Below are 27837 nucleotides of genomic sequence, written 5' to 3' on the forward strand. Positions count from 1 at the left end.
TTGCCAAGAGATTTTCAATTCCATTTATTTCAGAAATAAAAGACGACAACAATATAAATCACTGAGCAGACACAACCAAAATTAGAATATCAGGCCTTGTTTACTCTTTTCCAAAACTCTTTAGGATCTTCTGTTCCAACACAAAATATTGCCACCCAATCATGTAACCCCACATGCCTGATCAGGTAAAAAGCCAATGGAATCCCAGAATACAGTAGGTTATCAGTTCATATTATTTTACTGCACCTCTACCCCAGCTAATTTTTCACAATAAGTTGATAGACAAATTAATTGCAGAGCAAGTAGCATTCTCCAAAATTTAATGGAACAGCATTTAGTATCTACTTTTCTTTACCTGCCATCATTCCTGGGAATTCATACTTCAATCAGGAAGTAATCCCAGTCAAAATACAACTCAAGACAGCCCCAGAAACGTGGTGATTATTGACAAATCATCCCCAAACTGCTACGATTGGGATTTTGTACATTTGCCTGAGTTAAGAGCAGTAGCTGGGCTCTGAAATGCTTTGCATTTAGCTTGGACAATAATTATCCCATAAAAGTGTTGCAAATTTTTTTGCACGGATTAACAAAACTGCAGATGCTGGGTAACATTACAACATGCCTCAAACCAGGTTTTAGACTTGTTTTCTAGATATCTGCATTCACACAAACATGCTGCTTTAATTAAAGGACAACTGTGAAAATTAGCCCTGGCTTGATCAAGAAATAGCAACAGCAGATTATTGCAGTAAAATAACAATTTCAGCAACCACTGGGAATAGTTTTGGAAGTTCTTGAGCTTGAATTTCAATATTCACGCATCTGAAGGTTCATTTCTCAGACATTGGGCATGTTAATATTTTTCTATTTAAATTCTTACAGATTAGAAAGAACAATTTACTCTCCTACCCCAAAAGGGCTGTAAGGTGTAACCAATTTAGTTGTACAGTGCATGAAGTAAGAAAATACCCTTTGCTACCTCCCTTATGTCAGTTATATCCCAACACAGCATTAGTAAGCAAAGATTATCTTAAAATATATACTGGGAATAAATTGAACTAAATTTAGATTAAACTTTGTAGCTAGCTTTATCTCCGTCATAAGGAATGAGTAAAATGTTGGTATGTCTCAAACTACTACATAATCATTTTATTTCTGGAGGGCCAAAAATGAAATTCAAGGGATGCGTTTACAAATACATACAGATAATTATTTTATTAGAAATACTGAACAGCATCAGCTTTTTAACAAGTTGCTCCATGAGGGCATTCACAGTGTCCTGATAAAAATTCTACTGTGTGATTTAGCCAGGAAAGTTTTACAAAAACAACAAAAAAATGAAGCAGTGTTTTAATTAAATTTCTGTTTGCTCCTAGAAATGAAGGCAATTTCTTATCATGAGTTGTTTAAAAATCCCATAAGTTGTTATCAAGCAGTAAAGCACTAGTGTGGAAAGGCACTAGGATTGGAGCTTGTGTTACCTGGTTTCCAGTACAGACAGCACTTGAGAGCTCACTAAATCACACCTGTAAAACAGCCCTGTGCTTGGGCCCAAGTCTGCTACATTCATTAAAGTGTTGGACAGGTTCTTGTGCAGGTGGAAAGATGCAAAATTCAGAGCAGATCTCAGCAGATTTACAGGTTGGACCTTTCCTTGACAGACATATGGGTTGTGGACTGTGTGTACGTCCTAATTACATCCTGAAAATAAGGCAACAGCAATACTCAGAGCAAGTTCCATTTAAAGTAAAGAACTTCAGGAAAAAAGGAGAACTTGAATCAACAGTTGTTGTTCTTTGGAGCAAGCACTGAGCCCAGGAAAGGCTTGTGGCAATGTTTCATTACCATCACAAAGAGTGGTAATCAACCTGACCACATATCACGGTTATCTTCCAGAAACCCTACAAACCCCAGCTGAAATAAAGTCTTTGTACCTCAGCAGCTAACCAACATTTAATTGTTATTAGAGTGATGCTTCCTTATTTTGCAATTTTACAAGCACTGACTTCTGGCCTTTAAATCAAACAGCAATCAAGACCAATTTCTCACTTCATTGGATTTACAAGAGAAGCCAAAATAATTCATAGCCAGTCAAAATGCAGCCACAAAAATCATTACCATACCTTTTTCCCACTCTCAGCATTGTATTTGTCCAGCAAAGCCTGGATACAGGCTCCATATTTAGGATGAACATCAGTGAAGTTTTTCACCTGAACGGGGAGACAAAACAGAAATTGCAACAAGAATTTTCTCCTCTATTTCAAAAGGATCCTTTAACTATCCTTTATAGTTCCTGGGCTACAAGCAGCAGGTATCATAAGGAAGAAAAGTTTAATTCTGATCAGTCATAAACAAGCTATGAACATCTTCAAACACTATTTCTGTTGCCTAACACAGAGCTCATTCCCAATTAAAACAAAGTTGCCCTGGGAAGGAGAAGGATCCAATCCCTCCTTGGTCCTCACTGCCTTCTCCTTGTTTAGAGCAAAACCTTACTCTGGCAGTCATCTGATTTTTGAAACACCAAGCTAAACACATGTTCAACATCTATCCCATTCTTCCCCCCAGGAAGTAAAAGTTACTTTAACATGTTATCTATTGATGTTATATTGTGTAAATAGGCATGTATTTAAGTAGGTGAATTCCTGCATGAGAAAAAAATCCAGCCTTTTTAGAGAATTCCTGATCTTCCTTTGCAGAAGCCATTAGGACACAGTTATTAGACTGGTAGAAAACCTGGAATAAACCCCAAAGAGGGCACCTACAGCTCGTTTCTGAATGAAGAGTTGGGCATCCTTCAGATGATCTGCGATGTTTCTACACAGCCTCTGGCGCTCTTCCTCGTTCAGCACTTTGAGGTAGAATTCTCGCACCTGGCCATTGGAAAAAAGAGTTTATTCTGAAATCCCCAAAAGTCACTAAGAACAGCTTTCACTTCCTAGTCAAGCAACATTTAAAATACTCAAAATGTTTAAAAGGCAGCCAATCTGTGAGGGTTTTTCTTTGGCAAGCCTGCCAACAACTCCTTCTCCAGACACTAATGGAAAGAAGACAAGTCAGAGTCTCTACAAAACGATGCCCAAAATCTGATTTTCAGATTCTGTGAGAACTCACACTAATAGACACCCTACACACTCCTCACGTGTGCCAAGCAGCACAAAGCCTTTCCACACCCCCACCTGGGTCACATTGTCCTCATTGGCACTGTTGAAGCGCTGCACATCTCCCGAGACAGACATGCGGCTCTCCTTGAGCTGGGGCTGATCCTCGGGACCAGTGAAGCTGTTTGGGTAATAATTTGGGGCACCACCTGGGGAAAAAAAAAAAAAATCCCAAAATCAAATCAATCAGATGGCAGCACTCTTAAAAAAGTCAGGAGACAGAGGACGTTCTTTGCTTGGAGGAATTTAAATCAATTACTCTCAGTTAGGATTAGTTTTTAAGAAAACAGTTGACAGCATTTTTCTGTCAGCACCTTCAAGCCAGTACTTAACAGCACTTGCTACAAAGAGAATTTCCATAGCCTTTCTCAGAGAATATTGATTTGATTCAGAAATAAGAAAATCTGGCCACTTTCACAACAATATTGCTCAACTATAATAGACAAAGTCATGGTTGAAGTCTAAGGCAGTATAAAAACACACTGTCATTTGCATATCTGAGGTACTACAATGCTTCCCTGTGTAGGGGGTGTATTTTAAACACATAATGAACTTAGGGAACTGCATAAAAATAAACTTATTGTCTGTTCTGGGACAAGAGCAGCTGCTCTCAAGTTCCTGTTTTTCAAATATTTCCCTCTCCTCCCTGAGCAAGTGTCTGAATTCATAGCCCAGAGGAACACATATTTTGGCATGAGCCACAGCTTAAGTACATCCTTGTTTACTCTCAGGTGGAAAAGAGCCACTATTGGGCAAACCCTGACAGAACAGAAGCTGCTCAACAGAGGGGAAGTTACAGCTCTACTCTTGGCATTTTCACTTTTGTCTTTCACAGTCTCAGAAATCTGAAAGCAAAGCAGTTTAGCGACGTGAACTGAGCATATGGAAGTCAGTCTTTAAATTTGAAAAACGCAAATGTAGATTCCTCAAAGACAATTAGGCCATCTCTGTAATTTTTAGATTAGATTTTTCCTGCATGTAGAAACAAAGAGGTAGTAATTAATTCATGTAAAAATACTTCTCTGACATTTCATTTCAAATCAATAATAATTTGGAACTTCTTCAATTAAGTGCCCTTTAACAAGCATGTTTCTAGAAGTTTTTAAAGGAACATAAAGTAGGGACATAACTCATTTCACTGCAGGCATTCTCCTGCAAAACCCCTTTCTGTTAAAGGCTCATGTCTGGAAATTCTGAAGCTAAGGGAGTTAAGAGTTGAGAGAAAAAGTCACCAAAGACATAAGATGCATACGAATAATTATATTGAAAGCTGTTTTCCTGACTACCTTGGTTGTCAGAAACAGTCATTAGCCCGTCCCTCTGGTAGTTGGCCACCCTGGCTCTGAAGGGACAATTCACAGGGATCTGGAGGTAGTTGGGGCCCAGGCGGTGTCTGTGGGTGTCAGGATAGGAGAAGAGGCGTCCCTAAAACATTGATCACAAACATTAGCCACCACTTGTAGGAGACTGGGGCGTGGCAATTCAAAGCTTTCGTAAGCAGCAAAGTAACCAGTGCTCCTCAGGCCAAACCTCTGGGTTACCTGCAGCATTTTGTCAGGGCTGGGCTCAATTCCAGGGGGCATGTTGCTAGGGTCATAAGCCATCTGTTCCACCTCTGCAAAGTAGTTGACAGGATTCCTGTTCAAGACCAGCTTTCCCACAGGGATGAGAGGGTAGTCACCATGAGGCCAAACCTGTAAGGCACAACACACATCCAGCAAAATCAACATTATGACAGTATTATACAGCGTAACTGCCAGGCACAATTCACAATTTAAGTCTCAATTGAGAAAATACATTACTGAGTTTCTTTTTCCCCTAACAAACATTGAGAAATGGCTTATTTTAAGAAGCCTTTTGCAATTAATACAGGGTATTTAAGTAACTTATTTCATCATGCCAGCATAATCTCAGCACTTGAGTACTTGAATGAAATACCTGCAGGCCCTTGAAAAGCTGCCTAGGGAAGCAGGGCGTGGGTGGAACTGGTGGCACAAATGTTTTCAGCTACTCCAAAATGCTTCACTGGCCTTTTCTTTGCCATCTGAGCTGCACTTTTAAGCTCAAAGGTCTTTAGCCACTTGGGGAGTGCAGCTTCACAGGTAAAAAAAGAGCACTACAAGTTTATGTCGGCATCTTTCAACGAGGCATTCCTAGGAACAGCTATTGGGAGTGGGACAAAATGAGACCAGCAAGGCTCAGGGTGTGACTCTGATCTGAGATCACACTTCTCAAGTGCCACAGGATCTACAGGCCTGGAATCAAGCTCTATCCATATTTCCCTGAGGAAGAGTAACATCAGATATAACACGACTACAGTTTCACCTCCAGAATTCCTGGCTCATACACTTCAACACGACCTGAAACTGAATATTCCCAGTAGCATCAGACATACCTTAGTCACATCAAAAGGATTAAATGGGAATTTCTCTGCTTCTTCAAAGGTCATAACCTGAATGTAGAAGGACCATGAAGGATAGTCCCCCTTGGCAATGGCATTGTAAAGGTCCCGTATGGCATAATCAGGATCAGTAGAAGCCAATCTTCCTGCTTCTTCCACAGAAAGGTTTTTGATGCCCTGGTCAGTCTAAAAGCAACAAAAGCACCAGTTATAGCATGCAGGAAGTACTACAGAAATCATTAATCAGAATGAATTTTAACAAGATTTATAATCTAAGAATGAGATTGTGCAAGTTCTAACTTCCAATAACTTGAGTTTAGATTTATAGTACATTCAACAGCTGCCTTCCAGATAAAAATCAGTTCACTGACAGTGCTCCATTAACAAGAGACAGATGCCCCAAGAAGAGTTTTTTACAGTCTGTAAATGATTAGCAAGATGTAATGATGCCTCTCCTATTGGTTAAAGGTATGAAACTGATACTAAACAAGGACTCCACACATCTTTAAGCCTGAATTAAACCTGAAAAGTCACACATTGGTTTTCATCCAATATGATGTATAGCTCCAATAATAATAATAATAATAATAATAATAATAATAAAAAGACCAATACCTTGGCATGGAATTTGCAGTAAACTGCTCTTCCCTCAGCATTAACCAGTTTGAAAGTGTGTGATCCATATCCATTCATGTGGCGATAGCCATCGGGAATGCCACGATCACTGAACAGGAAAGACACCTGAAGAGAAGGATCAAACACTATTAACAGGTTCAGCAGATCAAGGAGAAAGTCTTCATTCCACACTAAGTCTATTTCATTAATCTGCATCACTGGGAGCTATGTTAATGTTGCCAGGAATTCCTTGAGGAATTTCTACTTCAAGTGTTAATGAAATAAAACTGATTTCCCCTGTAAGCATAGGTAAGCATGGATCATTTAAAATTATATTTAAATAAAAGTAAGACTATGTAGGCTTCTAGATCAAACATGGAAAAGAGGGAGTTAAAAACCTGCTGTCATAACATGATTTTCTTAATCATACAAAATAAAGTCACAGGAGAAGCCTACTTGATGCAAAGACTCAGGGCGAAGACTCCAGAAGTCCCACACCATGTCTGGATCCTTCAGATGAGTCTGAGGGTTCCTCTTTTGGCTATGGATGAAGGATGGAAACTAATGTGTCCAGAAGTGGAAGAGGAAAAAGAGGGGGGGAAAAAAAAGAAATTAAAGACAAAGCTGTAAGATCACTGGAAAAAAACCAAATCTTCTACTGCCATATCCTTTCCGGAAACAAATTAATTCACAGACCAGTGAAATTAGGGTAATGTCAAACATTCACAATTAGAATAAACAGAGGTAAAGAATGCTTTCATTTTGTGGTTGATAAGGTGAGAGATAAAACTGTTCAGATTTGTTTATCTGTATTTATGTGACTCATAAATGAATACAGAGATACTATAAAATACCTGTGCAGAACTCCTGCACTCAAGGAAAGCCTCTCTACCAAGTGCTGTTAAACTTATGCCAAAAACCAAAAAAACCACAGATTTAATAAAAAGAATTGGCAAGAAGCCTTTAAAGTGAAAAGTTCAAGTGAAAAATATGAAACCACGTAAGTTATCAAGCTTTAGTTCTTTAATTTGCTTTTGTTTAAGAACAAACGTTACATCTGACAACAAAATTTTGAGTGTGTCAGAACAGCAGCTTTTGCTTTTGAGAGAAGCCAGAACAAGATGTGAAGGAATTTTTGGACTCTTTGACAAAGCACCCTCACCTCTGGTGCTTACTCACCAACATTGCATCCCGAATAAAGAAGATGGGAGTGTTGTTTCCCACAAGATCCCAATTCCCATCTTCCGTGTAGAATTTCATGGCAAAGCCTCGGGGGTCACGAACCGTGTCAGCTGAGCCAGATTCTCCAGCTTGGAGAAATACAGAAACATAGAGAAATATTAGGATAGGAAACATATATAAATATAACCTGAAAATAGGCCATAAAAACCTAAAAGGGCAGGGTTTACTGCAGTCTCTTCTACACCAAGGAAATTTAGGAATATTTTCAGCAGTATTTCAGGCACTGTGAGTTTTTAAAGTGTGAACCCAGCCAAGCATTCAGGCCGCAGTTAAAAGAAGGAAAAAACAAGTATATCCACTTGAACCAATTAAGAGTGGAATTTGCATTATCACTGAGAGAGACATCATCAGATCATAAGGCTGAATCATCTAAACCCACATTTGTTTCTGTGCACAAATCCCAGTGGGAAAGCTCTCATTTGGAAGATAGCAACCTAACCAGTGTGCCTAATAAAAAAACTGTGGAAGAGTTGTAATCCTTTTAATTCCTCCTGCTTCACCCAGGATAGGATTTTCAATGGGAATTTAAACCAGAGCACAAGCACCTAGCACAACACCTGAGCAGAAGTGTTCCAGAAGTGCTCAGAACAGCTAATGCTGAATTGTGATGAAATCAGTAGGACGCTCATTCTCTCGTTAAAAAACCTTGTGTATTCCAGAACAGCAGGGAGGAAACGTGTCCAAACAGGGCAAGGAAAGGGAAGGGAAGGATGCAACAACCTGCTCCAGCAGCAGTCCATATTTCAAACTCAACTCCATGGCCTTATCCCGTACAACACTCAGGACCCCCTAAATCCTAAGGGATTTAACACTGGAAACAGCCAATAGGCCAAAACCAGCAGCTCCCTGAAGCCTTGCTGGACTACTTTTTTCTCTCCAATACTTCCAGAACTGAATCCTCATCAGGATTTCTTTTCTTTTAAAAACATACACATCATGAATTGTAATTTTTCTATCAGACAAGTTATTGATCACAATTAGCTTCAACTAACAGCATTTAAGATTTTGCTGATTTGTGCATTCCAGTCCTTAAGAAACCAGAGTTTATTTATGGAAGATTGTTTATTTTCCTTTGCCCAGTATTTAGGTTGCATCATTCATCCCCAAAACATTCCTGCAGCATAAGAGATTATAGGTATTTCACTTGCAAGTGTTGATTGTGACCCAACTAGAAACAAAGCAAGCTTTCTGTCAGAAAAAACCAGCTCAGGCTGCCCTCCCTCTCACATTTTAGACAGGAAAGTGTCTCCAGAGAGCTCTGACAGAACAGGGCAAAAGCTGCCTAAGGTCTTCCATGTAAGTGAATTTCAGAGAAGAGGAACTGACTGGAAGAAAGCATTTCAAACACCCTTAAGTGCCCCACAATGCAAACACTGCTGTCAGGGCACACATGTAAGAGACACGAAGTGAATTCAGAGCCTTACCAACAGTGGAGAAGCGGATGGCAAGCGGAGTCCTTTTCCCAATGTGCTCAAACACTTTTGCCTTACAATACTGGGTGATATCATGAGTGACTTCAAAATAGCCAAAGGCTCCTGAAGAACAGCAAGTTCAAAGTGTGAGATCTAGGCACCTTCCTTCCACTCAGAGTCTGTCTGTTAACATACAGCTTCAAGTCACAGGGACACATGGAAATACATCCGTTTAAACAATGCTCTAAACACTCCACTTACTTGCCCAAAAAGGAACTGATTTAACACAAACTCTTGGCTCACTCTCTCCTCCTGAACTGAATGTCAGCAGCTCCCAGCAGCAGCACAGAAGATGCTCTTCTGCCAAGATCTGTGCATTTATCTGGGAGCAAGGCAGGTATTTCTTTAATGCTGCTATGTGTTGCAGAATTTTTGGTGCACCTGTAAGCTGGGTGAAGCAACAGAACCCTTCCCACCCCCACAGAGGAACTTTTCCCATGTACATTCACATTTTAAATACAGCCCCACGTTCGCTCCTTCTAGGGCAATGCGTAACAAAAATCAAGGTACTAATTCCACCTTAGTAAGACCAGTAATAGTTTTTTAAAGGTTTAGGTTTTTTTAATTTAAATATTAGATCATCAGCTTGCTTTGCAGACATAAATTAGAAGACGAAACCAAGTTCTCTATTAAATAACATGCAAACAACACTAAATATAAATGGGGAGGAACAGACAGAGGAAGCAGAGACTACAGCAAATACAGTAATAATTGAAGGGCTATAACCACATTTTCTCTCATTTTTGTAAACAATTTTTCAGTGCTTTAAGTTTTGGCACTGAGTTCTTTTAAACCAGGCCTTACCACTGTTGTTTATACAGATTTATTATAGCTGGTAACACTAAATTATAGATAACAATGTAATTTATGTACCACAATCTGCATGTTAACTCAAAAGCTCTCGAAGTCTAATTCCACAGAGAGAAAATATGTCATTTTAAACATACCTGCCCCTTTTGCATGCACAACTCTCTCAGGAATCCTCTCTCTGTCAAAGTGAGCCATCTCATCAGTGAAAACAACATCTTGGACAAGAAGAGGTCCACGTGGCCCCACTGTCAGGATATTCAGCTTATCCCCAATGGGGTTCCCAGCACCGGTGGTCAGGACATCTGGTTTCTGAAATCAAGAGAAAGACACCAGCAACACCAGATCTTAAACCCTCTGGATCTGAGGCACACAATGTGCATGACTGTTCACCCATTACACGTCACGAACAGATCAGCAAGAAGTGGCAAAATGACTTCAGATTCTGGAGGAAGTTACAGCAAATACAGATGTTTACCTAAACCACAGAGCTAGGTTTAGTGCAATTTAACAAGGGGAGTTCAACTCATGAAAATCCAGGAATGTTTTCCATGGTTCAAAAATATTTCTTCTTCAGACTACTGATCTTGCTTCAAGAAAAATATGGGATAGAAAAAAAAAACAAAAAAGGAGCAGCTGCTAGAAAATAAAGGAGAAAGGAGAGGAAGAAGTAATGTCAGCACAGGGCAGAGGCATAAGGAAAGAGCTCCAGCCAGACCAAAAGGGGGTTTCCATGATTACTGTTGGTCTGGAAGAGCTGTGGAAAATAAGAGAAATAGGAACACCTGAGGAATCATCATTTTAGACTCCTGGAGCACGGAAGGACTAAGATGAACACAAACCCTAAGAAGCTCTACTGCCAGGAAATGTCCTGCAACTTCAAGAAACACCTGCACTATAACTGAGTGTACTCCTACTTTCTCTTAAAAAGGTTCCAGTAGAAAAGACTTTATCTGCATCACATGTGGGGTTCTATGCTCCTCTAAGGCAATATTCCTATTTTACTGGGTGCTGGAGAAAATGTACTGAGAAAGGTACATCAGTTTTTCCTGGAGTACACTTATTGTTAGGGGCCAGTTGTTTGTGAAGGACTTAGAAGAACAGAAAACAAGTAAGGACAAAGGGAAAAAAAATGAAGTAAATAAAGAAAAAATTTGCACCAGGGCAAGCTCAAATAACAGTCACAGATTACAAGCAGCTAACAATAAATCCACCACACGTTGCACTAAACTGACATAATTCCATATGGGCTCTCTATCCATACCATCCTACCTGAAGCCTCCACACACCTGAGTCACGCTAGCACAAACTCCCTCAGCCCCTCCTGATTAGTTCTCCTCCTTTTAAAGTTCTAGAAATGAAAAGGGATGATGGAGAGAAGGAAGAAGCAATTCTTAATGAGAAAAGCCTTTACTACTCTAACAGCGACTTCATGGGGTTGCAATTCTTACACTAAGTTCTGCTTTAAGGGGTTAATTACTGCAAACAGATAAAATTCCCACCTGATAGAAGACATTTTTCCCCCCCAAGAGGCAACCCACAAAGCAGGGAAAGAACAATTATTCACATCCACGCCCAGAGCTCTGGATGAGGCAGAGAACACAGGGAGTTCCTGACACCTTCGTTTCACTCAGGTCCATGAATAACCACATAAAAGACATTTGACAGGATAAGTGCATTTCCACTGTGTTCCTAGTAATGTGCAACACACACTACTCCAGCTGGCTTGAATTCCCAAAATAGCCAAGTTCTTTATTCTTCCTTCACCACTTCATTAGCATAAAGCTTTAAGCATAAACCCAAGTCCTTTGGGATGCCTGGAATCCTCACCTACACTGCAATCTGTACAAACATTTTAAAAGACAATGTGTAACTGGTTACAAACATGAACACGATGTTCAGAAACTTACAGGAAAGTTACTGTAAATAAAGCTAAATTGGTATTTTAAGTCAAAAAAAGTCTGCTGAAATCAAAAGGTTATCTATAGTCTGTCATAGGAAATATGCAAGAGTAGAAATTGTTCTCAGTATATTTTCCACTGCTTATTTATTACAGGCAAGACTATTCTATAATGCCAACATTTAAGGCCACCAGAAGCAGTTGCTAAAACCACAACTTGTTGACATTAAGACTATAAAAAAATTAACAGCTTTGTGGCTGTTCAGTCTCTCCTGTGTACGCAGACTTTCTAGTGTTCACGTTAGAAGTAAAGAATATTCATTTATTTAATGGTAGGAGATACTCACTTCAGTTTCAGGATAATGTTATGTGGGGCACACAAAGGAAGTTCCAGAGAAGTAAAAAAAAAACAACAGCATAGTTTAAAGAAGAATTCTCATACTACTTTTGGACCTGAGTTTGATGACTCTGTTTTCACATGGTTGGGAGCTGCACACAGTCCAAACCTTGACAGATAAGAACTTTTGAATCTGTATTTCATTACAGCACCAACCTGGCATGACAGAACGAAGGGAAGCAAAGCCAGAATTTTAGTCACTGCTGTGGTAAACAGCACACATCAAAGTACACACTTCCAGGCATTACTGATACTTTGTACCTTATACAGCTCACTTTAAAATTCTAATAAGTCCTCCCTACTTTCTACCTTAAAGTCTCATGACTCCTTATGCAACACAGACTTTGGGCTGCCTCCCAATCTCCAAATTAACCTTGGCCTCTTTTCAAATACTGCTTTCCTACAGAAAAGCCGACATCCCTACAAAAAGAATTACTCATGGATAAAAAAGGAACTATTATGACACACGCTAGGATGTGATGGAGTCCCAAGTCATCAGGTAGTTTTCACACTGTACCTTTGAGAACATAGAGAAAAAAAATAAAATTAAGATGACTTAACAGCTACAGACGGGTGAACTGAGGCATCCACTTGCCTCTTGTAAGATTGCCACTTAAAACCAGCAGAAAGCCTATTTAGTGGCAAATACACGTTTCTGTCAGAAGCTACATGTGGAAACTGTCACAGTGATTTGATGAAGGAGAAGGGAACTCAACTCTTGCAACATTTATACATTAACTCGAATATTTTGGGGTCTATTCTACATCTTCAGATGACGGAGTGCCATGCTGTTGATTACATGCCCTTACGATTTCAGTCAACTACTTGTCCCAACCCACTTCATGGACTCATGGAATGGTTTGGGTTGGAAGGGACCTTCAAGGTCATTGAATTCCATCCCCCTTGCCATGGGCAGGGACACCTTCTACTATTCCAGGTAGCTCCAAGCCCCATCCAGCCTGGCCGTGGACACTTCCAGGGATGGGGCAGCCACGGCTTCTCTGGGAAAACTCTGCCAGGGTCTCACCACCCTCACAGGGAAGAATTTCTTCCTAAAAAATTCACTTCATTTTGGTCAGCAAGTCCATGCAGAATATGCTGAGTTGGAAGGGAGCCACAAGGACCATCGAGTCCAACTCCTGGCCCTGCACACCCTGCTGAACGTACTTTATCCTTTCTTTTACTCCCTCGCTACATTTTCACAGGGCTCTACCGCCGTGGCAGCAAACCGAACCGCACACTTCTGATTTAAGACGAAAACAAATCACCACCGTCCATCCCTGCCCGCGGACCCGCGGCTTGGGCGCAGCCCCACTGCTGCCTAAAAGGAGAAGGAGCAGGAGCAGCCAGGGCCAGGCAGCGCTGACCGCCCCTGTCGCTCCGGGCCAGCTGGCAGCCTCCATCCCTCCGTGCCTCGGTGCTCCCGGGCACAGCTCCAAGCCGTGGGGGCGAGGCCGGGACGGGGCCAGGGCGCCTCGCCCTCCACCGCCGGTCCGGGAACGCCCGGGCTCTCGGAGCGCCGCATCCCGCGGAACCCTGCGGGGCTCTGCGCTCTCCGGCGCCGAGGCTCCCCGCTCCCTTCGCGGTGCGAGGCGCGGGGGTACCGGGGATGCCCGGCGGGTACCTGGGAGCCCCGGTGGTTCTTCCACTGCTTCAGCTGGTCCGCGGCGTCGTCCCGCCCGTCAGCCATTTTGCAATCTCCGGCGACCCCCGAGGCAGGAAGAGCGGCGCGCGGGGAAGCGGAGGGGCTGTGTTCGCTCCCGGTGAGGAGGCAGCGGCGGGGAGGTCAGGCCGTGGCCCGGTCACGCTGTCACCCCGAGGGACCCCGCACTGCGAGCGCGTCCCCGCCCGCAGCACCCACGGGTAGCGGGAGGCACCGCCACTACAGCCCCGGCTCCCGCCTGCGCCCGCCCGCCCCGCTACCTCCTCGGCCAATAGGGCCGTGGCCAGGGGCCACCGCGAGTTCCGATTGGTCTAAGGGCACGTCAATCAGGCGTGGTGAGGCCCCGCCCACTTCTCACGCTGTGGGGACGGGGGCCGGCCGCGCTGTCGCGCTCCTTTGCAGTTCCAAGGAAATTAACCCGTATGGCGCTGCGAAAGGGATTTTTTGGCTGTAATTCCATTGTTGGGATGCCGGAGCTTTCTAAAGCGGCTGAGATGCCGGAGCTTTCTAAAGCTGCTGATGGTGGAGGCGTTGTTCAGTGACAGACGAAGTTACAGGCTCGGCACTGTGAAAACTGCACGTACTTACGGAGCTTCTGAGGCAGGGTTTGTTTCAGGGGGGAAAAAGATGTCTTTAAATCGCAAAAATCAAAGTGACCAGTGTATAACTATATAAATTATATTAGCGTGTAACTATATACAGGCTCATTCTTGTATTGGTGCCTGAAATGGGGTACAGGTGATTAGTTAACTTCGGTCATAATTCATATGCGCTCAATAGTAACTAGCATTTCTTTGGAGACGGGAATTTTTAACCTTAAAAACCCATCCACTTCTGAATTATGTGGTTATACTTACAAATTATGAGTAAAGATGACATCTGTAGTTTTGATAATACTGCAGGAGGTCCCTGGCTTGGTGCCTGATACATGTGCTGTGGATGATAAAAGTGGTAAAAAGCTGGTTATCTTTCTTATTTCTGAGGTAAAACCTTTGAACAACACGAATAATCCATCTTAAACTCCTCAACTGCAAGATTATACCTACATTCTTTCTCTGAATAGATACAAAGAATAGTCTAACTCATTATTTCAAGTAGACAATTGCTTTATCTAGTATGTGTTATTATGGATTAGAGGGTTACAGCTCTCAAATTCAGGTCTGTACTGTACAGGGAATATCCCTAGTTCTATTCCTTTTCCTCAGAACTAAGAACAGCAAACTTTTTTTTCTGCTTCACCCTTTATTGGGACATTCTTTCATGTCTTGAAGCCTCATAATCTTTTCTTCTTCAACATGATAACCAACATCATGAAGAAGAGCAAGGAAGATCACCTATGTTTCTCATATTTTTACACAAAATATACATCATCAGGCTACACCTACCACGCCTAGATTTAATATTAGGATTGCCCACACACAGTTTTTTTTTAATCAGTAATTGCTGTTTCAGTTTGCTTAACCAGCAAATTGGGGGAAATGTGGACATTTTCATGAACAGTTAATATTTGCTTTTCCTTTAAAGTTTAACACTTTAAATGTTAAGCAGGCCAACATGTTTAGATAAACTTGCTGGTCACCAGTCTGTTTCAAAGTAACTTGCAAAAACTTCTTCTCTTTCCTATCAACCCTTATTATATGCTAAAAGAAAGGATATATGTGCATATACCTACATGTATGCCTGCATGAAACAAACAAACAAACAAGAAGAGATTAAATATTGGCCAAGAAAATATGCAAGACCCAAAATAAAACCCAGGGGAGAGCAGGTGGCAACACCAGTGGCACATATCACAAGCAGTGTTTGCACTTTAGCTTAACTAAAACCAAGTGACTGCATTTCATAAGAAAGGTCACACACAAAGCTCAGTGTGACACCAATACTTTTGTCTCTCATCTTGCTCTAATTTTATGTCTTTTCAGGGAAAAGAGCAGTGGATGCTGGTTTGAATTCCACAGGTATCTGGCTGTGGGTGTCTTCATTTGTTTCCTTTTTCCCTCTCTCCTATCTTGATATTTGTTTCCTGCGGCACCTTATTTGCCTGTGTGAGCCTCCTGTTATGTATCTGCATTAGGTAAACAAACTTCAAGCAATTCCAAATTAATCATCTTTATTTACCTGGCAAGACTGGTTCTCCGCTGCCACATGACTTTCTGAGGCATGATCCAAACCACACTTTGCCCTTAATTAAGATTTGGGGAGATTAAAAGACAGAGTGCTTTGCTATTTGTGTTTTGTTGTATTTAAAGTGAGTTTAAACACAAACTACAAGGTCAGTGTCACACACATGATTGTGCTGTAAATAAAGTTTACACATAGCTCAGTGATCTACACCCAAGGGAAGATCGAGAATTGGTTGAGTAGCAGGTCAGCAGTGCCTGTTTTTTCACTAATTAAGTTCCACAGGCACCCCAAGCTTTCATCCTACATCTCTCAGCCCTCTCTGGCTGCCTCTGTCCCTACTTCCTGCTTGTGATAAAATCAGAGTTACAAATGTTCCCATGCTCCCTACAACACCTGTGCACTCTGAGTGCCTCTGCTACAGAGCCAAAGCATTTAACTCCAGCACAGAGCATGGGGGACAAAGTGACCTTTAAAAATAAAAGATCAGAGAGCGTGCTCACTTCTTAATTAAACTGATTATCGATGAGAACACTTAGCAGAGCACTGGGAGACTTACTGACCCTTCTACTAAAGGTGTTGTGTCTTCCAGAGGATCCAGATTATGTACCTAGAGATGAGGCTTGGATACATTTCCTACCCTGAGCCGCAAGGAATAAGGTCAGAAAAACATAAAAACTCTGGTTCAGGCTCACATACTAAAAATATAATTGATATTACTGAGTATATTTTCAGTCACAAAGCAAATTCAGCTACTGCATGTGGACCAGTTACGAAGTAATATAATGAATCTATTCTCAAGACCTGAAATAGTAATTGGCCTTTATAAATATCCAATATTTGTATATTTGGAGTAGCTCAGGAGCCTCTTCCACTCATCCTTCTGCTGTCATGCCTGCTGTAAACATCAGGGCACAGAAAAAGCATGGAAAGAGCAACAAAGAACAGTAACATGACAGAGGGTTGAGGGGTAGGTATGGCAACTACAGGCAGAAGAAGTAGGTTGCTATTATATTTTAGAAAGAAAGCAGAGATTTTTGAATAGAAATAACAGATTAATGTCCATTTTAATGCGATAAACAACAATCTGCCTGTGCTGATTCCCAACACACACCCAGGGCAATTTTGTATCTCAGCCTGGCAATTACACAGACACGAAGTTCATGCTGTGAAAGGTCAGCCAACCTCTACTTGCACTGTGTGTAGCCTTTTTAATGTTGTGTTTTCAGTCACTGGATCTAATGGAAAACATGGAAAACACTGAAATACATCTTCAGCATCTTCAGAAGAGGTGGGCTTAAAGGGATCACTGAGGAGACAACACGAGTGGAAAAGGTAATAATAAAGGTAATTCCTCCCTAGGGGAGGGAATAAAATCTGGATTTTGTGGGAAATAGCACATTGGACTGTCATTGGACACAGTGAGATACTGAGATGCATAGAAAATTTGAAAAAATCATGTAGAAAAAAATCAAGAAAATGCAGAAGGGAAACCTTACCTTGTATTCATAATTTTCCACCATCTTCTGCTGTAGTAATTAGGGCAAGGTCTCAATTTAAACTACTAGAAAAAAAAATTAGCCTCAAATATAGAAGAGTGTGTTATAATATTAATAATTTGTATGTTTCAAACATGTTTTTCTTTGCCTCTCTCATTCTCCATAGATGAGAATGACTTCAGTGATTTTGGAGCAGTTGTCTTCAGCCTTTGTGGTTTGCATGGGGTTAGTAAATGCCAGTGATCCTAGACCTAGTCCTTTTTTACCAAAACGAGAATTTAATTAATCTATATTAATTGTTTCTAATAATGTATTGCTTTTCATAAACAGTACTCGTGATCATCATTATGAAGCAGTTGTGTTGCATATTTAGTGCTGGAAAAACAGCTGCAATCTACTCCTTGAGATCAGTGAAGGAACAAAAATAGAGTAAGAAATGCAGCACTTTTCAGGTAGTGGGGTATTCAAACATCTTTAGCATCCTGGATACCTCAGTTCTGTGTTTTTACTCCCCAAAACATCATCATTAAGATGATTCCACATCAGAGACACACAGTTTTCTTTGGTTAATGCAGATTTGATTTCCTTTCAAGTTAGAGCACCCGCATGAGTGTTTTTCTCCATTTGTTCTCTGTGTTATTAGCAGCATTGTCTGAAGCATCTACCCAGTGGCAGTTAATAAAACCTCCGTTTTGGAACCTGGTTTTGCCCATTAAAGCTTCATTCTGCTTAAGAAAAGATTTAAAGCTCAACACAGCCATATTTTATTCTGTTGTTACAATCAGAAGCTCTTAAGCTTTTAAATGGGTCAACCACCAGTATGACTTAGTCACATGTTCTTTAAGTTAGTCAAATGCTTAATTAGCATGCTGGATGTTTGCATGTATAAATATAGATGTTTGATCCAAGAGATACCTTGATACAATAGGTGTCATTTCATGGGTTCCAATTCCACAGAAAGAAGGGAATCCTAAACAAACTGAGCTTGAATTTGCAGGAAATGAAAGGCAATTTAAAATGTTGTTTGCCCAGCAGGACTGGAGAATCGGGCTCTTATTGCCAGGAAAAATCAGATACATGCCTTTGAAAATTTTGGAGATACGTGTGTATCTAAATGCATCAGTTGGCTCTAGGCTGACACATGGAGACTATTGATAAAATTCATTAACACTGGTGATGATGGATTTCAGCATGGCTCATACCTCAAATTTCAGTTAGTTTTGGTACGGAAACAATGTTAAAATTTGCTCTTTATAGCGGTCATTTCTGAATTTCCTTGTGAATATGGTACTGACTGGAAAATAAAATATCATCATAGGCAGCTTACAGGGAAAAAAACAACAAACACAGCAGCCAGTGGAATGGCAACAAACCAGATGGATTTGTGGTAACCACAGCAAATATGGATGCTGGGAAACAAGGAAAGGCAAATGAACAGATTTGTGAGGTGCTAAGAGAGGAAATGTCACTGTCTTTGAAACCAATAGGCAAGGAGGTAGAAATTCTCCACACTTGATCTACTCCCCAAGGCACAACTGAGAGATTTGAGTCAGGCAGCCAATGGTGTTTGGGTGTCCTGAGAAAGGCTGTGTGGATCCCTCTCTGTTTCAGTGAGTTGGGAAAGATGGGACGCCCTGCAAGCAGAGGGGCATCCACGGCCCTCACCGTGCACGCCACAACAGTGGCAGGCACACATGGTGTTTGTGTTCCAGAGCATCAGCAAGCACTCCACCACATGTGTAATAATCCACTCTGCTGACTGGATGGCTCAGGTTCCCAGGGAATGGTTCCCAGGGTATTGCTGCAGATTCCCAGTGTAGAGACAGCCTGCAAGATCCCATTAAAATAGCATTTTCTAGGCGTTCATAATCCAAATGTAGTTTAATATGTTTTCTCTTTCACTTTTTTTGGTCCTCAAAATACACACACACTTTAAAATATTTAAATTGATTCATTTCCAGTGTCTCTAGCTGATCAATAGATGCTAAACATAACTGATTTTTTAAAGATAATGATTGTGAAATAAAGGAGTTTTTAAAATCTGCTTTATTGCAGAAGATGGATGTAGCTGTCTCTTGAGGAGCCTTGTTTAAGAGCAATAACAGCCATTGAGGTTTGTCCCTTGAGATGGTGGCAAATAGAACCCAGGGAATAATTAATCCTAGGGCACCAGCACACTAATTACTATTGCTGGAATTGATAGGAGTTGCAGTACCTTTGAAATCTGTTTGTATTTTGATGTGAATATTTTAGCCTTTTTTTTTTCACTCGAAGTAGCCGCCATTCTCAGTCTATTTTCCATCATAATGGGAGACATCTAAGGATGGGAGAGTGGCAAAAAGCAAACCACCTGCTTAACCATCTTCATTCTGACAACATGAAAGGCTACAAAAAACCCTGGGGTTAGTAGCATATTACATAAATGTAAAATAACTCTTCCAGCCTGGACTAATTGATCCAGACCAGTGCCTGCCATCTGGCCAGCAGTTTGCTGGTGCCCTTTGCCCCAGCTGTCAGCTTGTGAGTTGTTGTTGCCTAAAAGCAATTTTTCACACTGCCTGGTTCTATATCATTATGGGTTGCAAAGATGGCCATTGTTTTGTTTAACATGTACACACTTGCCAGGGACCTGCTTCTCAATTAAAGTCCTGGACAAGCCCTTGGCTGTTGTGACCACAGGTAGGTGTGTGGAAAACAAACAGCAGAATTTTTTTCTGCTCTTTAAGCCAAAGTTCTCTTCTGTACATTTGACCTCATTTTTCTGTTCACAGAAAATTCATTGCCTCAAAAAGGTAAGTTGGAATTATGGAAGCTTGAAATATACTTTAAAAAAGGCAGAATAATTCCATAACTACAAAGTCTTTATGGCATTTAGTTAGACATTGACTTCAGTTTTAGACATCCTAAAGATTGCCAGCTTTTTATCTGTTTAAGAGCTGTGTTTCTAAAATGTTAATCTTCTTTACAGAAGTTACTAAAATAATTCTTTTGACCTATCATGGAAAATGTAACAAATTATTAGTGTGTTTTGGTTTTTTTCCCCCTGGAGAGCGACACTAAGCTACCAGGTTAATTGACATGTTTCTTTCCAGCTCCTAATTGCTGCCTGCACCCTGGCTGCACATTTATAAGATATTTACGAGAGGTTTGCAAGCCCTTTGCACTGCCAAGAAACCTATGATGTAGGGATAAAAATGAAATACAGATCATAACTTCCAAACCACCAAACTTATAAACACACTAAACCCTCCTGCACAGATCTACGGGGATCTATCAGCATTCCTACCCAGCTTTGGTTATGTGCATTTCCTATTTTTCTTGGATTGAGGGCAGTGGTTGAACAGTACAATTGGGTCTTGACCTATAGGGGGGACTTCCAAACAATTTGAAGAGGAATATACATTTTTGCACTTCATTTTTTCAATATTTCTAGTCTAAAAATGTTGGATAAATTTTTACAGCCACAAGAAAGAGTGCTACATCATATTAGGCATGGAAATTAGGCCTAGTTTTGACCACCAACTACTTTTGATTCCCCCAGAGTGAAAACAACTCTTTTTCAGTAGTCCTCTGGTTATCATATTATTGGAGAAAGTTCTTTTTTTTTTACCTTTTCTTTTGCTGTTAGTATGGTAAGGAAGTTCTTTACTTGTTTTCACAGTGTGCTAATCCCTCTTCCTTTTGGTGTTTTTATCCATACACATTCCTGAAACTGAAAATAGTTTTCAAGATACGGAAGGCTGAGATATCTTGATTTTCTGCCTGCATGACAGATTCCTGAGGCTTTTCACTGTCTTCTTCCACCACGATGGTTTCCTCCTTTTCCTCTCCACCACTCACAGGGATTGCAACCAGTATTTCCTATCCCACTGTACTTGACAATTAACTGTAAGTATTCCCCTGTGGCCTGGAGGCAGACCTGGGTCTATCCCCCTCTATTTTGCTATATTTGAACGGGGAGGTTTTGCTGTGATCCGTAATGACTTATCCTACAATATCCGCCCTCCATTCTTCATTTCATTTAATCCTTTTGCCACCTTCTGATACATTTCTGACTCACTGTTTTACTGAGTGCTGATGGCTCCTGGCACCAGCCCCCTTTTACTGAATCATCCAGACTGTTCCTATATATTTTGGGGATCGGTTACTGGCTGTGCAATGCACAGAACACTACAGAGCACTCTGACACTTCCACCACAGGTGAGGTGTCCCGGGAATGCCTTCCCAATGACACAGGCAGGGGGGACAAAAAGGGAGTGGGTCATTATCTCCCTATTGCTTCCAGCATGTGTTTCATCCTGAGTGGCAATAACAAATTGGCCTGTGTCAGCCGCCTCCTTGTTGGAAAAATATTCCTGGGATATGTGATAACAAGCAGCCCTGTGTCATAACTGGAATTAGGGATCCAAGGAGGTGGATGGCGTTATGTTTATCCAGGCTGCACGTTGACGAGGTGGTTCCTGAGCCAACAGTGCTAATTAACAATGTGTGCCTGTACTGAGCTGACAATTAGATTTGAAACCATAGGATGGGATAGTTTCCCTAATGTTTTTTTTCCCAGGATTTTACTTTTTGAGGTTGGAAGTCTGCCTGCTCTTCTGCTGCAGGAAAACCATGGCGGGATACACATTCTACATCTTCACAAGATGGGTGAGATGGCAAAAGATTGTTCACTCACATAAAAACTGGGAAGGAGCATGCTGGAAAAGTGTGACCAGTGCATTATCGAAGGTACCTTCTGACCAACATGTTCACTCAGAAAGTTTCCCTTAATTACTACACTCATTTGGCAATAAATGTCCAGCTACAAATTCCTGCTCCCAACATACGGAGATTAAATCTTCTCACTGAAAAAGGTTTCTAAAATTTTTAGTAAGGGTAATATAATTTAGTAGTGAATTCTAGAATACCGTTACAATAGTACATAGAATAAAAAGATTCCTTTGAAACTTTTTTACAGATTCTTTGAGAGAAAAAGATTTTTCCTCTATCTGAAACTTTCATGTTTTAGTGGCCTACTAGTGGTACAAAACTGGGGTTTCTGGCTTGTTTTTCTTTCTAAAAAAAGCAAATATTAATGACCATGCTGGGTGAGCTATATGACATTTTTCACATAGGACTTACAAATTTTAGATATAACTCTATAAAAAATTCAGCCTAATTTTAGGCAACTAAATTAGAATTATATGCTCTTGGTTCTGAGGTATTTAAACAATGTGAAATATACCTCAAACTGAAAGTTTTATAGCATTCTCTTGTAGGTTACATGCAGGTAAGCAAAGTTTTCTGGTGTATAGTAGAAAGGGTGAAGAAACTCTTGAGTTTACCAGAGAAATCAGAGAAAAGAAGATTAGGGGTCATGAAGTAAAAGGTGAGAAGTTCTTAGTGAAAAGAGAATTCTGCAATTAAAGATGTTTTGTTATGGGTTTCCCCCTTATTCTCACACGTTTGGCTTTTTTTAGTAATTATTTTGTTGCTGGAAATACTGATTCATTGTAGTTTTTCCCCACAAACATTTGAACTTTACAGAATATATTCCAATTCAAGGTGAGGCACCTGAAGCCTCAAGGATTTTTATTCACTCCTCACTTGGGGCAGGGTAGAAAGTGGCAAAGTTTCACTACCACACTGCACTTGCCTTTGTGGAAAAATCTCTGCAGCGGCGCTGAGTCTGTCTTGGCAGTGAAGACAAAGGCGTGCTCCCCCTTCCAGAGACTTCAGGCTAAGGATGAGGAAAGAAAGCAGATTTCTGTTGTGAGTTTTAGAAATAGAAAGGTCGGGATGTTACTCTGGGCATCCTGCAGCTCTTCCAAGCAGTTAGGTGAGTGAGGTGCTGCACATGCTGGTCCCTCGGTGAGGCGAGGAGCTTGTGACGGTGTCCCACCGTGGGGACACGATCACCTGGGCCACGTCGGCAGCGCCTCCTCAGAGCTCACACACATCCCCATCCCACGAGGAGCGCCAGACAGCCCTTGTTCACACGGCTCTTCGCTCATCTTCCCCCCGAGCATCCCTCATTTTGGTAATTTTGGAGCTCCCACACGTTTGACGGACAACCTGGAGCAGTTGGAATGCGGCGCTGTTGCGGCATTGCGGCCTCAAGAGGGAGGCAGCGGGCTATGTGACACGGCAAAGCTGCTGATCCTGTCAAGTTCGGGATTCCGTGGGAAAAGAAAGGTTTAAGCGCGACCAGAGGGAAGCAGAATTTAGGCACAGCCGGTGTAGATTATGATGGAGTAGTAGCTAGGAAGCTGTTGCTACACTGGTGTATTTCAGTACACAACAAACACTGCAGCTGTTGTCCTAAGGTTCTGAATGATCCCAGGCAAAGCAGACGTGGGTTTTGACCTTGAATGTCCTCTGTAATTTGTCTTCAATTCTTTTCAGCACTGTTTGCCATTGTAAATAACCACTGATCTCAGCACGGCCTGATAAGCTTTGGGACATCCACTTTACAGCACCCTTAGAGGGTAATACCTCATTTGGTTTCTTGGCAACTTCCTGACTGTTCAGGATTATGAAAAATACAGTATTTAGCTGTAATTCTTTCTCTGGGGCTGTTCTTTCCATTGGCTTTGTAATCACACCGATTGACTCTTGATAATGTTCTTGTCAATACTGTGTCCCTGGCTAATAGGGGAGAGCTGAGGATATGAACATTATTTCAGGAAACATGACACATATCCGTTGCAATCGATACACGTAATTTGCTCTATCAAGTGCCTCATGAGACAGGTTGATATTACAGCCAGTGAATGTAATAAGTAGTAATAAGTGCTATTTTGACATGAACTTCTTCCAAACATGTGAGTGTTTTGGCACACAGGACTGCAGCAGGTTTCCACACAGACATGATCTAGCAGAGGATCCTGTGACCAGATATCTGAGATTTCAAGTGCCTCCAGAGAGTTATTTTACACTGGTAGTTAATCATACAGAGACTTGGCAGGCTGGGTGTTAGATCAGAGCTGAGGATCTGGGTGACTGGGGAAGTTTATCCTGCCATAACTTTATAGCTGGATGTTACAAATTAGAAGCTGCTAAATGCTGAAGAACAGCATCATTATCTGCAGCTATTTGGTAACGCCTGATGGCTCTTGGAATGTTCTGGTTGTTTGATTCCTGCATAAGGAAGAAAATGCAGGCACTGTAAAATTGTAATTAATAGCAGGAGTGAAATGAGAAGAGGAGGAGTGAGAGAACAGGCCTCAGTAAGTTTCTGTAAACCTTTTGTCTTGAATATTGTTGTGTGATGAAGTAAATACTCTTTTATTCCCTTCATTTGATCCGATTCCAGGTAAAATATGATTCCCCCCACCAACCCTCACTGATAAGATTTCTGATAGTGCTTGAGACGGTCTGATATTGTACCAGGTTTTTACCCAGGAATTTAAGGCATTCTAGTCTAATCTAATCTAATTCAATCTTTCTTATTCTGACAGTTTTCTTTCTCCACCCTTTGTCATCACAATCATTTTATTGGGCAAATAATCCAACCTAGTTCCATAATCTTTGTAGTTCCATAACTTTTCCAAATAAGGCCTACTATAACACTTGCTCAGTTGTCTGGTGCACTTAAAAATAAAAAAAAACATTTTTATGTCACCCCTTGTCTCCATACACTCCGATTTTCAGGACATAAATGTTCAATGCTTGTTGAGCACTATATTTTAAATTAGATAAAATATCATTGATTATTTCCAAGATTAGTTTAGCTTTTTTACTTCAGAATGTTTTCAAAACAAACATGGAATAAATGCATTATAGCTGCTGGGGAGGGAGCCTATTTCCTGCCTCTAAAAAGTGTAGGAAGCATCTTCAGTACTACTTTCATTCTTAGAAAGTGTTTGATTTAAAGATGTCTTAACCTGTACAATGTGTGCTGAATTGAGAGAGATTGAAAACTAAATTAAAGATCAGAGGATTCAGCAGCCATGCTGAAAGTTAGTGAGGGGAGGAATTCCAAACGTAGGCAGACTTTGGAAAGGGGGAGTTGTGTTGGAAATGGTGCCTCTATGTATCCTCTGCAGTGGAAAGAGCAGGATTTATGGAATCCTTGTGGTGGTTGGAAAGCACCTCTGGAGATCATCTAATCCAACCCCCAAAGCGGGGTCAGCTAAAGCAGCTTGTCCAGGATTGTGTCCAGTTGGGTTTTGAATATCTCTGAGTATGGCGATTCCACAGCCTCCCTGGGAAGCCTGTTCCAGGTTTTCACCTGTTTCACCTGTTCCAGTGTTTTACCACCCTCACAGTAAAAGGTGGGGCCGTTAAAGTTTAAACTGAATATTTTGTATTTCAGTTTGGGCCTACTGCTTCTTGTTCTTTCCCTGGACACCACTGAGCAGAGCCCACCTGTCTTCTTCCTTTTTCATTCAGCAGGTATTTATACACAAAGATACTGTTCCACCTTCTCCAGAACGAACAGTCCCAGACCTCTCAGCCTCTCAAATGACAGAAACTCCAGTCCCTTAATCATCTTTGTGTCCCTTTGATGGACTAACTCTAGTTTGTCCACGCCTCTCTTGTACTGGAAAGCCCAGAGCTGGACTCTGACTCCAACCGAGTCTCATCAGTGCTGAGCAGAGGGAAGGATCACCTCCTCCACCTGCTGGCAGTACTTTTCCTGGGATGCTGCTGGCTTTCATTGCCACAAGGATGTATTCCCAGCTCATGTCCAGTTTGTTTTCCGACAGGGCTTTTTATCCAAAGTTGTTTTCCACTTAGATTGAAAAGAGCCACTTATCCAGACAAAAATTGATCAGCTCGTCAGTGAGGATGTCGCAGGAGCGAGTGTCAAAAGCCTTGCTGCAATGAAGATAATATCACCTGCTCTTCCCTCATACCCCTGATATCATCATGGAAGGCTAACATTAGTCAGGCATCACTTCCCTTTCATAAATCAATGGAGAATGGATTGAGAGCAGCCTGGAAAAGACTTGGGGATGTTAGTTGATGAGAAGCTCAACAAGACCCCACGATGTGCACTTGCAGCCCAGAAAAACAACGGTATCCTGGGCTGCATCAAGTATTGGGAGTTAATTCTTCCCTGTGAGGGTGCTGACACACAGGCACAGGTTGCCCAGAGATGATGTGGAATCCCCATCCCTGGAAAAGTTCAAGGCCAGGTTGGATGTGGCTTGGAGCAACCTGGTCTAGTGGGAGGTGTCCCTGCCCATGGCAGGGGGTGGAAGTAAGTGGAAGGTCCCTTCCAATCCAAACTCGGTGATTCCAAATCACCTTTTTGTCCTTAATGCTTTCTGGGGTTATTTGTTCCACCCCTTTCCCAAGGATAAAGGTGACGCTGACCAGTTTGTACCTGACTGGTACCTGACCAGTTTGCTCTGAAGGATCTCTGAAGAAGTTGTCTGTACAGCAGCAGCAGCAGAAAACCACTTATTTGTTCATCTTGGGCAACTGATGTACACCTGCAGAGATTTCACTCCAAGTTCCTTATCACTCCAATTATATCTACTACAAAAGGCAGCTCTTGAAAGTAGAAAAGATATTGTTAATAGATTCTCAGTGGTTCTTATGCTTTTCATACCTGAAAATGTGTGTCAGAAGCAGGCTGTAATATAAAATCTTCAGCAATTAAAGTTTTTAAAATGGTCTTGCTTAACAGTCACTATTAGTCATGATAGACATGACCCCTTCTTTCTTGACAGTATTAATTTTGAGGAGCTCTGCCTCATCTGTCATTATAAATAACAGTAAAGCTGATCTGGGCTGATTTCTTATGCTAAGCAAATTTAAGTTCCTGATCTTATTTAAATAGAAATTATGTTTTAATTGACAGCCTAAGGATACGAGCGAGGCAAGTTGTGTAAGGACAAGAAATGTCTTTTATTAGACTAAATAGTAGAGTAGAAAAAAATGAGGCAAGATTTGTTAAGCAGGAATGTTTCTCTTGATAGGAATTGTTAATAGCAAAATGTAGTTTTAGGCTATGCTAAATCACAGATAAAATCAAGGCGGGGAGAAGGTGAGATGTCCATTTATTATTAACAGCCTGAAGATTTGTTCAGCATGCTCTCTGATTTCAGGGAGTTGTAACCATCTGAAAAGTTTACACAAGGGACAGCATTATTCCTGCAATTCTGCATTCATGAGATTCTATGTTCTCTTTTAAAATTTTAATTAGTGCCATCAAGTAAATTTACCTAAATTACCAGTCAAGACAGTCTGAAAGGTATTGTAACCTTGGCAAAGGCCATTTTGCACAAAATGAATGGGGGAAGAATTTGAATTATTACACATTGAATAAAGTTTCGTTCCAGCTGGGAAGATACAGGAACCTGGCAGTGGCGAGGTCCGCGGGGAGTATTTGGTCACTCCAAATACTGGACCAGCAACTCCAGTTAGACAGTAAATTGAGGGCTGGATGGGGATTTTGCTGGATGGCAGAAACCACACCAGATGAACATTATCCCTTCATCAGTGATGCTTTGAAAATAAGCAAAATGAGTTCTCTTAACACTTCCCCCCCCCTCCCCCCATTTAATTTAGACTTGATACGTGATTCACCTGCTCTAGTCACACTTCATCCCTGCTCCCCC

At 41.3% G+C, this 27837-nt stretch overlaps 1 protein-coding gene and 1 long non-coding RNA gene across 2 annotated transcripts; one reads left to right on the top strand and one right to left on the bottom strand.

Annotated features, from left to right (window-relative positions):
• On the bottom strand, positions 1–13902 carry CAT (catalase). The gene is made up of 13 exons (XM_042022371.1): positions 13623–13902; positions 9842–10013; positions 8847–8957; positions 7360–7490; positions 6637–6741; positions 6181–6306; positions 5560–5751; positions 4706–4858; positions 4451–4589; positions 3183–3313; positions 2769–2876; positions 2127–2213; positions 1–1704 (listed from the first exon to the last, which is right to left on the bottom strand). The coding sequence occupies exons 1-13, from the start codon at positions 13686–13688 to the stop codon at positions 1639–1641; spliced, it is 1587 nt and encodes a 528-aa protein (XP_041878305.1). The 5' UTR covers positions 13689–13902; the 3' UTR covers positions 1–1638.
• On the top strand, positions 13902–24886 carry LOC121661827. Its single transcript, XR_006015103.1, has 3 exons — positions 13902–14266; positions 15584–15619; positions 17012–24886. It is a non-coding gene; the product is annotated as an uncharacterized LOC121661827 (long non-coding RNA).
• Positions 24887–27837: the final 2951 nt, after the last annotated feature.

The sequence above is a fragment of the Corvus kubaryi genome, unplaced genomic scaffold, assembly GCF_017639235.1.
Source record: "Corvus kubaryi isolate FWS band 111438036 unplaced genomic scaffold, C.kubaryi_AGA036_p1.0 37201, whole genome shotgun sequence".
NCBI lineage: Eukaryota > Metazoa > Chordata > Aves > Passeriformes > Corvidae > Corvus > Corvus kubaryi.

Excerpts from the sequence above, each read along its gene's own strand:
- CAT (XM_042022371.1), bottom strand. The coding sequence starts at position 13,688 with ATGGCTGACGGGCGGGACGACGCCGCGGACCAGCTGAAGCAGTGGAAG. Across the intron at positions 7,491-8,846 it reads CATCCGCTTCTCCACTGTTG|CTGGAGAATCTGGCTCAGCT; the intron begins GTAAGGCTCTGA and ends TATTTCTCCAAG. Across the intron at positions 6,742-7,359 it reads TTATTCGGGATGCAATGTTG|TTTCCATCCTTCATCCATAG; the intron begins GTGAGTAAGCAC and ends TGGACACATTAG.